General features: G+C 31.5%; 1 protein-coding gene across 1 annotated transcript in view; it reads right to left on the minus strand.

Moving 5' to 3' along the window:
• The window catches only part of LOC132746760 (uncharacterized), a 70,094-nt gene continuing 55,095 nt past the window's right edge, over positions 1 to 14,999 (minus strand). The window contains exons 9-12 of the mRNA XM_060736009.1: positions 13,717 to 13,853; positions 11,908 to 12,049; positions 9,091 to 9,528; positions 1 to 6,966 (exon numbers count right to left, since the gene is read on the minus strand). Of these exons, the coding sequence (XP_060591992.1) occupies positions 5,819 to 6,966; positions 9,091 to 9,528; positions 11,908 to 12,049; positions 13,717 to 13,853 (1,865 nt within the window). The 3' untranslated portion in view covers positions 1 to 5,818. The remainder of the gene's footprint in view (positions 6,967 to 9,090; positions 9,529 to 11,907; positions 12,050 to 13,716; positions 13,854 to 14,999) is intronic.

Below are 14,999 nucleotides of genomic sequence, written 5' to 3' on the forward strand. Positions count from 1 at the left end.
TTCCACAAAGCAGCAATTTTATTGCCATAAAATTATTACAATTTCTGCAACATTATAAAATAGAAACAATAACACAGTTAGCAGTACTATAGAGCTTACAGCATAATGTTAAATTTATCTCTCTCACAATCTTATTATTTATGTTCATCTTTAATTCTCCATGTTTGTCAGTGTTTCCCATACAGTAACAAATAACCATAGTTGTTCCCTTGTCAATAAACAGGTAAGAAAAAAAAATCAAGAATTTTCTGTCAATACAGAGGAGAACCTATCTTTGATTGGACGCAGCCAGTGACACAAAATTTTGACAGATGACAAAAAGAAATCTTATCAGATTTCAATGTTATAATTTTCTCTTTTGCCATTGATTTTAATATTACATAAAAAATGAAACTATTTTGTTTCTTTACTACAACATTAGACATTTTAACACAAATAATAACATTGTCAGAAATGGTTACATATTAGACAAACTGGACAATTTAAGAGGTGCCCAAATTGAAACTAAATCTTAAACTTTACGTGATTAACTGAAAAAGCTGTGCTTTGAATGAAACAAAATATTAACTGTAACTGGTTCATTACTAGTGTAATAGGTGTATTTATTGTAAGGAACAATTGTAAAGATCTATATGAGCAGTGTCATGACCAAACCAACATAGTACGTTTGCGACCAGGAAGGATGGAGACCAGCCAGCGCATCCGCGCAGTCTGATCAGGATCCATGCTATCAGTTTCTCTACTTGTTATAGAGTTGGTAAGCGAACAGCATGGATCCTGATCAGACTGTGCGGATGCGCAGGCTGGTCTGGATCCATGCTGGTCGCAAACGCACTATGTTGGTTTTGTTGTGACGTGGCTCATATTAACATATACCATTATGAGTACTTGGTACAGTTGGTAACTATGGTAACTAATAACGATGATTTAATCCCCGTCTATATCGTATGGCACAAAAGAAACAATTTTATATAATGTAAAATGCATTATAGCACTAATCCCCCCAAATTTAAATTTGTACTGTTTCGTCATATAACTCAAAATCAAAATCCATTATTTTATCTGCATAATGTTCCAGATTTTTTATTTATTTTTTTTTTTTATTTATGTTGTTCAACAAGAATATGTGAATCAGTTCATTAATATATATATGTATGACAAAATAATTAATAATGTTCAATTTCTTTCCTTTTTTAGTCTATTTTTTTTTCATGACACATAAACGGTGACCGTGACATTACACAAAATAAAGGTCAATTTCTTGTCTAACAATAAATTTGTTTGTGGTAACACCATTATGAAAATATCAATTACAAAAGAAGGTACTGAATGATGTGGCATTGACTGTTTACTAGATAATTGTGGTAATATTACTTGTATGGCACAAAAACTGAACATTGACGTTATCTAAATCTGTCTTATTCCAATGACTGCATAAAGAAATTTAACTCCATTTACTTAAAACAAAATTATAATATACTCTATTAACATTACTAATTTAATTGTGTCATTCAATTATTTGTCATAAAGAAAATTTCTGGCCAATTAATTTACATTTATAAAGAGAAAAAAAGGTAAATTTAAGAAAAAACAAACTAGCACTTGGACCAGGTATGAAGTACCACAATTAAAACACAATTATTGAATAAAAGTGTTCAATGTAATAGAAGATACATCACTTTATGACTACATGTTTTCTCTTTTAATCTGTCTAAATGTATTTGTTCATGTTTATAGCAACATTAAATAGCTCTGTATAAAATCACATCTAAGTTTTACAAGTTGTAAAAAGGTTTAAAATATCCCCCATCTGCAGAGATTAATCTAAATCACAAAAAAAAAAATGATTAAAATTATTACAATGTCATTCATTTAAAAACCATATTTTAAATATTTAGGAAATAGTGAACACGTGTGTACAACAGGTTTAAAACTTGAATGTTCAATTATTGTTAATATTGTATTTCCTATCCTTATATTATATAAGACAGAATTGCTATTTAACTAATCAAGGGGAGATAAATTGTGAGCACATATTAACAGGGGAGATAAGTCATGATTCTTTGACTGTCAGGGGAGATAATAAGCACTTTTATTACAAATATAATGTAATGAACATCAGTGTATATATACATGAAAAAGATTTTGTGTTAATGACAGGTATATTATAGTTATAACTACCGGTCCTTGTTGGTGTGTATATGTTTACAATAACACTTGGATTAAGTGAATTTCCATGGAAACATAACGTTTAATTTTCAGCCACTAAAGATGGTAGAGGGCTATAATTTCCATACTTTGATGATTGTAAGGTCGTCTTAATGAAACTCACATTGACCACTAAATCACAAAAGTTCACTTATATAAGTAATAAAAACAGTAACATAAAATATAAAACATTAATACAGTATGTATATGTGTGTTTTTCTTCTCCGATGAAAGACATGGCGTAAAGCGCACCAAAAACTGCATGGAATATAACATTATGCTTTAACATGAACATGTTGACTAATTGGTAAATTCTTCTGGTAAAACCTTCATATATAATTTGTGAAAATGATGTCATAAATCTATACATATTTTCATACCAATGTCTTTAAACATAAATTATCATATAGATGCATAAAATCTTTGCATCTGTAAAATATGTCATAAATGTTTACATAATTTTATATGCCGAATTTATGTCACAAATATACTTCTCCTGTAACCACACGCTAACTTGTGACACAGATATTAACATAATCTGCACACATATATTTCGTATATATGTAAAATGGTGACCCACATTTTCATGTGATATACCAGGCAAGTAGATGTTACCTTAAATTTACTAAATCATATTGTAGCCAATTACTTTCAGATATATTTTGAATTTTTTTCTTAACAAGGAAAATATAACATTATATTTTTAACCATAAAGAAAGAGACAAAAATCATTCCAACATTTCATTATCAATTAATGTTTATATGACGTTTTAAATTACTGTTAATCTTGTATACATGACACTAGATAAATCTAATTTAAAAATTCCTTATATATACATGGTATTATCAATGAAAACTGCTGCACATAATCGTCATAAATGTAAGCCAATTATTTAAAAGTTAGCACTGAGTGTTAAACAAATACAGGTAAGCAATAAAAATAAGAAATGACTATATTTATATATAAAAGAAAAAACTTGCAACCAAATAATGCATCATGATGATGATAATGATGAATGATGATAATGATGAATAATGATTGATGATGTGATGACAATGATAGCTACATATTATAATATGAATAAGAAGAATGTTTGGACAAAATAAAGGATTAAGAGTGAGAAAGTAGATATGAAATAAGAATGTTTCATGTATATACAATGATTTAGTAAAATATTGCTACCACTGTAATAGTGAATGTTTAAATAAAACACCATTTATATAGTGTTTAAATAAAAACACCATTTATATAGTGTTTAAATAAAAACACCATTTATATAGGGTTTAAATGAAACACCATCATAAAGTGTTCTTATGAAAACACTAGCTAAATACAGTGTTGAAAATAAAAAGATTAGCTATATTTAGTGTTGAAAATAAAAACACTAGCTATATATGGTGTTGAAATAAAAACACTAGTCATATATGCATGTATAATGTTGAAATAAAAACTCTTTACTGAAATAAAAACACTAGTTATACATAGTGTTGAAATTAAACACTTATTTTATACAGTCATGTAATAGAACACTAATTATGTAACATGTTGATAATTGTAAAATTAAGTGTGAACAAAATTACAACTCTTTTGAAAATTGAACATAATTGTAACAATTCTAAAAATATTTCTGCTTCTACTAATTTTCATTACAAATGGTCACATATATACATGTAAATGTATATAAATAAAAAAAAGCAAATCGAAATGACTGCTTTCATTTCTAAATTATTCTATGCTAACATAATTTATTTATATGTGAACAGAATAGTTGGTGTAAAATCCAGTTATTTAAAGTAAATACAAGAGCTGTCAGTAAGACTGTGTGCTCTCAGTGCTCGATAGTTAATAAAAAGCCTGGAAAATGTAAAATTTTCTAAGTTCAACAAGGGTCAAAAATCTGTCAAAATGCATGTAAGAGTTATGTGTCTTGGACAGTGACCTCCTACTATGCTCTAAAACAAGTTGATAAGTTTCAACCCTTTCTCCTCAGTAGTGCTAAAGACACAAACTATTCTTTACATAGTCGAACAAAAATTAAAAATACAATCGGATAGTTTACTTTGAAAAATTTGATGTTAGAACTATTTCCAGACAAAATAAAAATGAAAACAGTGTTATGGTAGAGTTATTGAAATTTATAAAGTATAGGTCAATACCTTTAAACTTATCAAAATTTCAAAGTTTAAAGGTGTACAATTTTACAGACATACCTATATACTTTAACACAATTATATAACAAATACAGTAATAGTTCAAAACAGAATAAAAAAGAAAATAAAAAGTACATGTTAAATAGAATGAGAATAAACTGGTAAAGAATACATAATAAAACTTTTTGCTTTAAGCTTAAGCATTAATACAACACAAATAATTTAAGCATGAACAAAAACAAAATATGCTTTCTGAAAGCAATCATAAAAAAGAAAGAAAAATAAACAAGTATGGTATGAACGTATTTCCATCATTATTCATGAGCTGATAAAAAAATGAGAGGTTTTAAATATGAACACCATGAAATTATCATGATGATTACAAAATTTTGTTTTTTATAACTAATAAATTTTTAACACAAGTTTTATCTTGGTCAAAAGTTGACTTGGCCGTTGCAAAATTTCTTGGAGCAAACAATATGTTCATAAGAATAAATAAAATAGCTTTTTCTGTATTTTATGGATATTTCAATATTTATGATAATAATATTAAGACTTTAAATGTTTAAGTTAACACTATACGGATATAATAAACTGACCAGTTACAGCATAAACTCACTTCATTTTAACTTTATTATATCAACACTGTATGATTGGCCTTTTTTACCTGTACATCTAACACTGTCACTTATCTTTACATAATTGACTTAAAACTTGATAAGAATTAACAATTATGTATTATGTATACACCAGCTTGGAAGATTTAGTCTATAGATGACAATTTAGGAAAATACCTTTATAAATGTCTTAAATTAAAGTTAAACCTTTTTAATACAAAACAATGTTACGTAACAGAAAAAGATCCACTCCTATCATTAACAGTATTATTATGATTTTTTAATGGTGAAACTCCCTTTTTGAAAATATCTAGAGAAAATGACTATCCAGAGACTGACAGTATTCCTATTATAATCAGAATGTTTTCATTGATTTGTTTCATTTATTTATCAGTTGGATGGTCAAGTTTTATGTTTCACCAAGCATCTAAAGGTCACATGACCACATAAGCTTTACTGATGGAGGAAGCAGGAAAAGTTTTGTAACCTAGCCAGACAGCTTCTTCACATTAATAATGTAAAGTTGCTGATAAAATTTTGGACCACAGCAAAGGTCAAGTGACTGGATGTCAGTGACCTTTAAAACACCTCAGGTTTGAGATTTCAACTGAAGATGAATATGTGTGCCTATCATAGTTTAAAACAGCTTAAAGAATAATATTGAAGTTAAATTTTGATCAAATCAAATAACAATAAATCAACATATAAATAATCTGAATAACACATTTTTAAACACATTAAAAAAGGTAATGTGTACATATTTCTCAATACATTACAGATATCATATCATTAAGCAGTACAACTAAGTGCAAAAAAAGGGGAAACTAATTCTGTGCAAATATTCAGCATGTACAATCAGTGTAAACATTTGATGACTCATTCTCAGAAATAGACTTAAATTGCTGAAGGCTTACACTTGATTTCCACAGCTCCGAGCCTTCCCTTCTCATCTTACAATTGTCAGACATTAACCTGTCATCGTGGAGTGAATAACGGCCATTTTTGTCCGGAACTGGTGTTTTATTTCGCAACTTTATCTTGTCCGTTGCATCAGTTTTGAGTTTTGCCCCGTTATCTATCATTTTATAACCATTCTTTAATGGTTTCTTACCGAGGGACGGTTTCCCACTCCTTTGCGTCAAGACGCCTCTAAACTTTGGTAAGGAGTTCAAGCTTCCACTTCTTGATTTACTGTAGTTATGTCCCTTTAATGACAGAGTACTTGGCCTAGGCATCTTGTTTTCTTCCTCCAGTTTTGAATTATGACTTGTCTTTTGAGGACTTAAGTCTGACGTGCTTTTAGAATACGGAGCAACTCGGTGCCGGGATATTAAAGGTGAATCACTCTGAAACTCATCATTTTCATTGCTTTCAATACTTTCCACTTCAACATTACTATGGTATTCTTTGTTTAAGTTTGACTCGGGTATTTCTCTTTTATCAATATTACACAGTTTGGACTGTAAAACAGTCGGCCTTACAACAGTGCCTGTATTTGTCAGTCTTACTTCAGTATCCATACTATTAGAGGGCTCATATGTTGGATTTTGACGACCAATATTGTCATGTCTTCCAATCTCAACACTCGAAGCCATGGGACTATCATTTTCATTCATATTTCTTTTATTGTCAAGTTTTCCACTAAAAGCAAGTTTACCAAGCAGCGCTAAATGCCCTAAAATTCCCATTTCACGTGCCTTCTTTGTCTTTGGAGTTGCACTGACATGTGCATTGGCAACATTTGTAACAGCACTTACATTTGCTATGTTTTCTCGTCTCTCGTTAGGATTGTTGACAATTTTTGGTGGCCTTTCTGTACCAACTCCCGTATTTATACGACTGTTCTGTACATATGGTGACCGATTATGATTCAGTGAATCATTCTGCATCAAGGAGGACTCGAGACTGTCAGTGAAATTATCAAATATATTATCACCATGTCCCATACCATCACTCTCACTTTTATCTTTACCATAAAACAGGTTGTTTCCTAGAAATAAAAATCAGTAAGTTATGAATTGTTTATACATAAATGTTTCACAGTTTATTACAAAATAGTCTTAGTTATGTTTTGCCAAGTTTCAGATTCTTTAATAAGCACTATGTTTGCCTGAATGTCGTGCCTCATGGGGGTCGTGACCCCATAACCTTTATATAGGTCATGCAGATGAAGCTCATCAAGGACACGTGCACCTGTGAAGGTCAAAGGTTGAAGATTGGAGGAGTGCTGTGTCAAGGTCAACGTTAAACATTTCTCACAGACATATGGACGCACAAAAAACAATATCCCCTCTCAATCAATCAAGTGACATAACAAACACAAATTTAGAACTTTTGTGTCAAATTAACTTTCCTTTATTGTGACTATTTAAGTACATTAGATAGTATATCTGAGTGTTCAGCTTGGTATAAGACATTCATATGCTGTAAATGTCATAATTACAGAGACATTCCAGCTTCAATGGTAAAGGAAGACCATGGGTGACATTATTTGAGGCACAAAAGTGTACTTCAGTAGAACCATAGATCACTAGAAAATTTGTTGGGAAGCCTTTTCCTATAAACAATATTAACAGCTCTAGTGTGAAGAAAGTAGCATGTGATTCAGTATGTAAACTATAGCTTACTAGCCACATAGACTTTTCTATGACTGCAATCATCATTGTAACAATAAGTGTTTCCAATGTAAAATGAGATCTTATATAAACAAGAAAATATTTCCTTTAAGAACTACATGTACTATACTCAAAGTTTATATTAGAAAATATTAATAATTATTACACATTCTCTTTGTAAATATAAAATAAACGAGTTTTGACTTCACACAAAATAGACATGTTATGTATACAATTCTACACACTAAAGATGGTCACAATATGAATATATAGTGTCATTAAAATAACTGTTGTTTTAAAGGAAAGAGCAACATTACTTGACCTGTAATAGGAGAAACGCAGCTTCTCATACATGGTTTATTCAGTTTTGTTTTCAAATTAGACTTATTCAGAAGAACATCATAGATTTCAATAAATTTCTGTGATTAAACTATTTTATTCGAGGATGAACATAGTATTCCTTTAAAACAGAATTATGATTACCTGTCATAAAACTACTGTAAAATCAACCTAACATTCATTATACAATAAAAAAAGTTATTTTGACAGAATCCTTAAATTCTAAAAGTCCTTTTATTTGATATGGTTTCATAATACAATACATCATGTGCTAAATTAAAGTCAGAAAAGGAAGATTTCACCACATTGTGACATTTCAAAAACATTTTTTATTGTTTATATTGTACCAATTAGGAAGACAATTTGACATTCTATGACATTTCCCCGAAATTAACTGCGGATATCTGAAGACAGCCTTGTATGAGACATGCACACTCCTAGATTAAAATGTTTTATAGGAAACTCATAGATTTTACCTGGAATAAAACATGTGTTCTATAAATATTAACCAATCATTTTCTTTCATTTGTATGTGCAAAGACTGAACCAGGAAGACCATGCACTACAAGATTAAATCTTGGCTTTCATACAGCCCACTCACAACAATATTTATATTCTAGGCTTCAAATGACGGTCCATCCCCCTTTCCGGCAGTAAGAGTATGGACCCCGTCTCTCACTAAAAGATGCTCTCCAGAAATTGAAACAGCCCACTCACTACATGATATATCTAGGGATTTTAAACAGCCCACTCACTACATGATGATATCTAGGGATTTTAAACAGCCCACTCACTACATGATGAAATCTAGGGATTTTTAAACAGCCCACTCACTACATGATGATATCTAGGGATTTTATTCAGCCCACTCACTGCATGATGAAATCTAGGGATTTTAAACAGCCCACTCACTACATGATGATATCTAGGGATTTTGAACAGCCCACTCACTACATGATGAAATCTAGGGACTTTATTCAGCCCACTCACTACATGGTGAAATCTAGGGACTTTATTCAGCCCACTCCCTACATGATATATCATGGTACAAATGCTACAAATTGTGATACAAATGTTTGTCATTGTGCTATAAATGTTTCACAATGTGCTATTAATATATCTCACCATGTTACACATGTTTTTATTTTGTGGTAACTTACCAACAACAGCTAGTTCCTCATCACTTCGTTTATGTGTGTTACGTTCAACTATTGGGTTACGACCTTGATGTGCTGGGACTGGCTGATTCATCATTGCATTGATATTCTGAGACTTCGGATGACTTGGTGCCGACTCATTTGGCGTTACTCCAAGAGTTGTCTCCATTGTTGAAGTAGAGAAACTGCCGTGTCGTTCATTTGACCATGTTTGTGGTACATGTGTAGATACATCACTCTGACAGGCTATAGTTACAGTACTGTTACGAATATCGTTTATTATCAAAGCTGATGTATTTCCTTCAGCTACAATACTTGGTGAGGTTGAGTCTGTGTTTGAACTTAGTCCTCCCCACTGGGTGTGCCCATTACCATGGTAACCAGGGCGAGTGTTACTTGAAACTTGAGACAGTAATGCAGTGTTGATGGTGGGCGTCACACCTGTAATAACAAAATATATGAGCCGCGTAATGACAAAACCAACATAGTGGGTTTGAGACCAGCATGGATCCAGACCAGCCTACGCATCCGCGCAGTCTGATCAGGATCCATGCTGATCGCTATCAGTTTGCTGATTGCAAACCCACTATGTTGGTTTTGTCATGACGCGGCTCATATCATTTAACATTATAGTACTAGATCAATATTTTTTACCAAAACCTTGAAATCATTGTATGTAAGATGTTAACCTCATGTATATATTTAGGTCAGATGTTAACCTCATGTATATTTTATGTCAGATGTTAACCTCGTGTATATTTTATGTCAGATGTTAACGTCATGTACATTTTATGTCAGATGTTAATGTCATGTACATTGTATGTAAGATGTTAACCTCATGTATATATTTAGGTCAGATGTTAACTTCATGTATATTTTATGTCAGATGTTAACTTCATGTATATTTTATGTCAGATGTTAACTTCATGTATATTTTATGTCAGATGTTAACTTCATGTATATTTTATGTCAGATGTTAACTTCATGTATATTTTAGGTCAGATGTTAACCTCATGTATATTTTATGTCAGATGTTAACCTCATGTATATTTTATGTCAGATGTTAACCTCATGTATATTTTATGTCAGATGTTAACCTCATGTATATTTTATGTCAGATGTTAACCTCATGTATATTTTAGGTCAGATGTTAACCTCATGTATATTTTATGTCAGATGTTAACCTCATGTATATTTTAGGTCAGATGTTAACCTCATGTATATTTTATGTCAGATGTTAACCTCATGTATATTTTATGTCAGATGTTAACCTCATGTATATTTTATGTCAGATGTTAACCTCATGTATATTTTAGGTCAGATGTTAACCTCATGTATATTTTAGGTCAGATGTTAACCTCATGTATATTTTATGTCAGATGTTAACCTCATGTATATTTTAGGTCAGATGTTAACCTTGTGAGTATTTTAGGTCAGATGTTAACCTTGTGAGTATTTTAGGTCAGATGTTAACCTCATGTATATTTTAGGTCAGATGTTAACCTTGTGAGTATTTTAGGTCAGATGTTAACCTCGTGTATATTTTATGTCAGATGTTAACCTCATGTATATTATATGTCAGATGTTAACCTCATGTATATTTTATGTCAGATGTTAACGTCATGTACATTTTATGTCAGATGTTAACCTCATGTATATTTTATGTCAGATGTTAACCTTGTGAGTATTTTAGGTCAGATGTTAACGTCATGTACATTGTATGTAAGATGTTAACCTCATGTATATATTTAGGTCAGATGTTAACTTCATGTATATTTTATGTCAGATGTTAACTTCATGTATATTTTATGTCAGATGTTAACCTCATGTATATTTTATGTCAGATGTTAACCTCATGTATATTTTATGTAAGATGTTAACCTCATGTATATTTTATGTCAGATGTTAACCTCATGTATATTTTATGTAAGATGTTAACCTCATGTATATTTTATGTAAGATGTTAACCTCATGTATATTTTATGTCAGATGTTAACCTCATGTATATTTTATGTCAGATGTTAACCTCATGTATATTTTATGTCAGATGTTAACCTCATGTATATTTTAGGTCAGATGTTAACCTCGTGTATATTTTATGTCAGATGTTAACCTCATGTATATTATATGTCAGATGTTAACCTCATGTATATTTTATGTCAGATGTTAACCTCATGTATATTTTAGGTCAGATGTTAACCTTGTGAGTATTTTAGGTCAGATGTTAACCTCGTGTATATTTTATGTCAGATGTTAACCTCATGTATATTTTAGGTCAGATGTTAACCTTGTGAGTATTTTAGGTCAGATGTTAACCTCATGTATATTTTATGTCAGATGTTAACCTCATGTATATTTTAGGTCAGATGTTAACCTTGTGAGTATTTTAGGTCAGATGTTAACCTCGTGTATATTTTATGTCAGATGTTAACCTCATGATCATTTTTATCTGACATACAAACATATTTTAGTGTTTCTTGCTAACAGGATTGGTAAACTGCTAATAAACATTTATATAAACTTGTTTATCTATACGGTAAAATAATACAAACATTGTTGTTTTCACAGTGGCTATCCTTTAACCAATCCTACATACTTGTTAAGTAACATATTCATAAGTTCTGATAGCTGACAAGGTTTTAATTATCAACTTCAAGTTTAAGTGAGTTGATTCATTGATTTATGTAACTCATTTTGAGAATTATAATCTGTGTTAGCCTTAAACTCCAAATAAACTATTGTCATAGTTATATATAAATAATGTAACAAAAGTGTTACTAACTAAACTGTTACATAGCCATATTCATGTCTTTGATTTACCTTTGTTAGCCTTATTTCTGTTATCATGTGACCACAGCATTTTCATTTCCATCACACGTTCTTCTACACAAAGTGCTGTTAACCTCGCCTCGGCATCATGATCCCAGCATTCCTCTATAGTCTCTTTTAGAGCCCTGATAGCCTGTTACAATAATATTTCAACATATGAGCCGCGTCACGACAAAACCAACGTAATGCGTTTGCAGCCAGCAGTCTGATCAGGATCCATGCTGTTCGCTTACAAACCCTATTACAAGCAGAGAAACAGATAGCGAACAGCATGGATCCTGATCAGACTGCGCGGATGCGCAGACTGGTCTTGATCCATGCTGGTCGCAAACGCACTATGTTGGTTTTGTTGTGACGTGGCTCATATATATTTTACACAGAAATATAATATTCAACATATACATTTTATACAGAAATATATCAACATCCATATAATTAATTGTCAAACACTTGTTAAATTTGAAAGAAAACACACACAAGGGCACCTCAAAGGTCAGGCAAAATACACCTGAATGCAAATTTGTTTAAGGCATCAAAAAGGTTTCAATTAGGAAAGAAGATAGTCTGTGAAGTGTGAAATTAGTCTGAATTATCCATATCCTAAAAAGTGACAGGAAATTGTCATAAAACCAGGTTATAATTCTAGTTGTCAATCTACATGTGCCTATTTTTTAGTTATTTTTTCCATTTTAATAGACATATCTGACCACAGAATTGAAAGAAAAGTCACATTAATATATTTGTAAGAAAACAAATCATATAAAAACCAAGAGTTAAGAACTTGCTCCCTCAAGGGGTTCACACTTATATAAATTTTTGGTGTATTTTATCAAAATAAAAGTCCCTGTTAAAGGATTGCATAATTTTGATTAAAACTTTCTCATGTAATGTTGTCATTTTGTCATGAAGTATGTGCAGCATTATCTAACATAATAATGTGATTTTACGTTTCTGTACTTTTATCTGTACAGAATAACATGTTAATTACATTACAATAGCTGTGTCAATCTTGTCAGAAAAACACATAACGTAAAAATTCCATGTCATTAATTTTTTTAATACTTCAAGGTTTTTTTCCAATTGAAAACAATAAATGAGAAGTTAAAACAAACACACATATTTATTGTTGACAAGACTGATCAGAATACAATATCTTGGTTTATATAATAAAACTCTGTCTCAAACTTTAGGGTAATTGTCAATTACAGATTATGCACATGTAGTTAACAAATAGGGTTTTTTTACATGTACTAATTTGGTGTGTATATTTTTACATGTACCGGCTAATATCTCTATTATTTCAAACAGTGGTGGTCAGCATGCAGTACCTTATATAGTCTTACTTCATTGTCAGATTGTGGGGCTTGTCTAACTTTATTGTCAGATAGTTTTAGGGATATCATAATGAAGTTTGGCAGTTTACAGTATAAAGCCTGGACAGATTTCATGCAGATACAAGCTACACCAGGTTAAAAGTTTCTGTTTATAACTGCCCAAAAATTGACTATGTTATTGACTACTGTCAAATAAATGAGTATGTTTTTGATTGCTGGCCAATAATTGACTATGTTATTGACAACTGATCACTAATTGACTATTGACTAATGACCAGTTATTGACCATATATCCTAGACTATATTTATTGTAAACTGTATACTATTTGGGCCATGTTGTTACTAAATAGCTTCTTCCAAGTTATTTTGGCTTGCTCACTAATGAGCTCTATGTACAGGACTTCTTTTACTGTAAATTCACTTCTTATGGGCTACTATCTACACTGTATTGAGACTGATTACTTACTTGATTATAGTCTTTCCAGACTTCTGGGAACTTTGGTCGCACTTTGTTTCGTGAAACAAATACTTGCATTTCCTCAAACGATGGATGACAGCCTGCCTCACTCTGATAGGGTAGAGCAAACTCTGGCATAGGACAACCTGTAACACACGACATACTGTAACATAGGACATATAGCAACTTAGGACATACTGTAACATAGGACATTCTGTAACATAGGACATACTGTAACATAGGACATACTGTAACATGGGACATATAGTAACTTAGGACATACTGTAACATAGGACATACTGTAACATAGGACATACTGTAACATAGGACATATAGCAACTTAGGACATACTGTAACATAGGACATTCTGTAACATAGGACATACTGTAACATAGGACATACTGTAACATGGGACATATAGTAACTTAGGACATACTGTAACATAGGACAACCTGTAACATATGACAAACTGTAACATAGGACATATAGCAACTTAGGACATACTGTAACATAGGACATTCTGTAACATAGGACATACTGTAACATAGGACATACTGTAACATGGGACATATAGTAACTTAGGACAACCTGTAACATAGGACATACTGTAACATAGGACAAACTGTAACATAGGGCAACCTGTAACATAGGACATACTGTAACATAGGACAAACTGTAACATAGGACATACTGTAACATAGGACATACTGTAACATAGGACAACCTGTAACATAGGACATATCGTAACTTAGGACAACCTGTAACATAGGACATACTGTAACATGGGACAAAACTGTAAACATAGGACATTCTGTAACATAGGACATACTGTAACATAGGACATACTGTAACATGGGACATATCGTAACTTAGGACAACCTGTAACATAGACATACATGTAACATTGGACAAAACTGTAACATAGGGCAACCTGTAACATAGGACATACTGTAACATAGGACATTCTGTAACATAGGACAACCTGTAACATATGACATACTGTAACATAGGACATATAGCAACTTAGGACATACTGTAACATAGGACATTCTGTAACATAGGACATACTGTAACATAGGACATACTATAAAATGGGACATATAGTAACTTAGGACAACCTGTAACATAGGACATACTGTAACATGGGACATTCTGTAACATAGGACATACTGTAACATAGGACATACTGTAACATGGGACATATCATAACTTAGGACAACCTGTAACATAGGACATACTGTAACATAGGACAAACTGTAACATAGGGCAACCTGTAACATAGCACATACTAT

Source organism: Ruditapes philippinarum, unplaced genomic scaffold (assembly GCF_026571515.1).
Source record: "Ruditapes philippinarum isolate M1 unplaced genomic scaffold, ASM2657151v2 ctg2211_1_1_1_1, whole genome shotgun sequence".
Classification (NCBI taxonomy): Eukaryota; Metazoa; Mollusca; class Bivalvia; order Venerida; family Veneridae; genus Ruditapes; species Ruditapes philippinarum.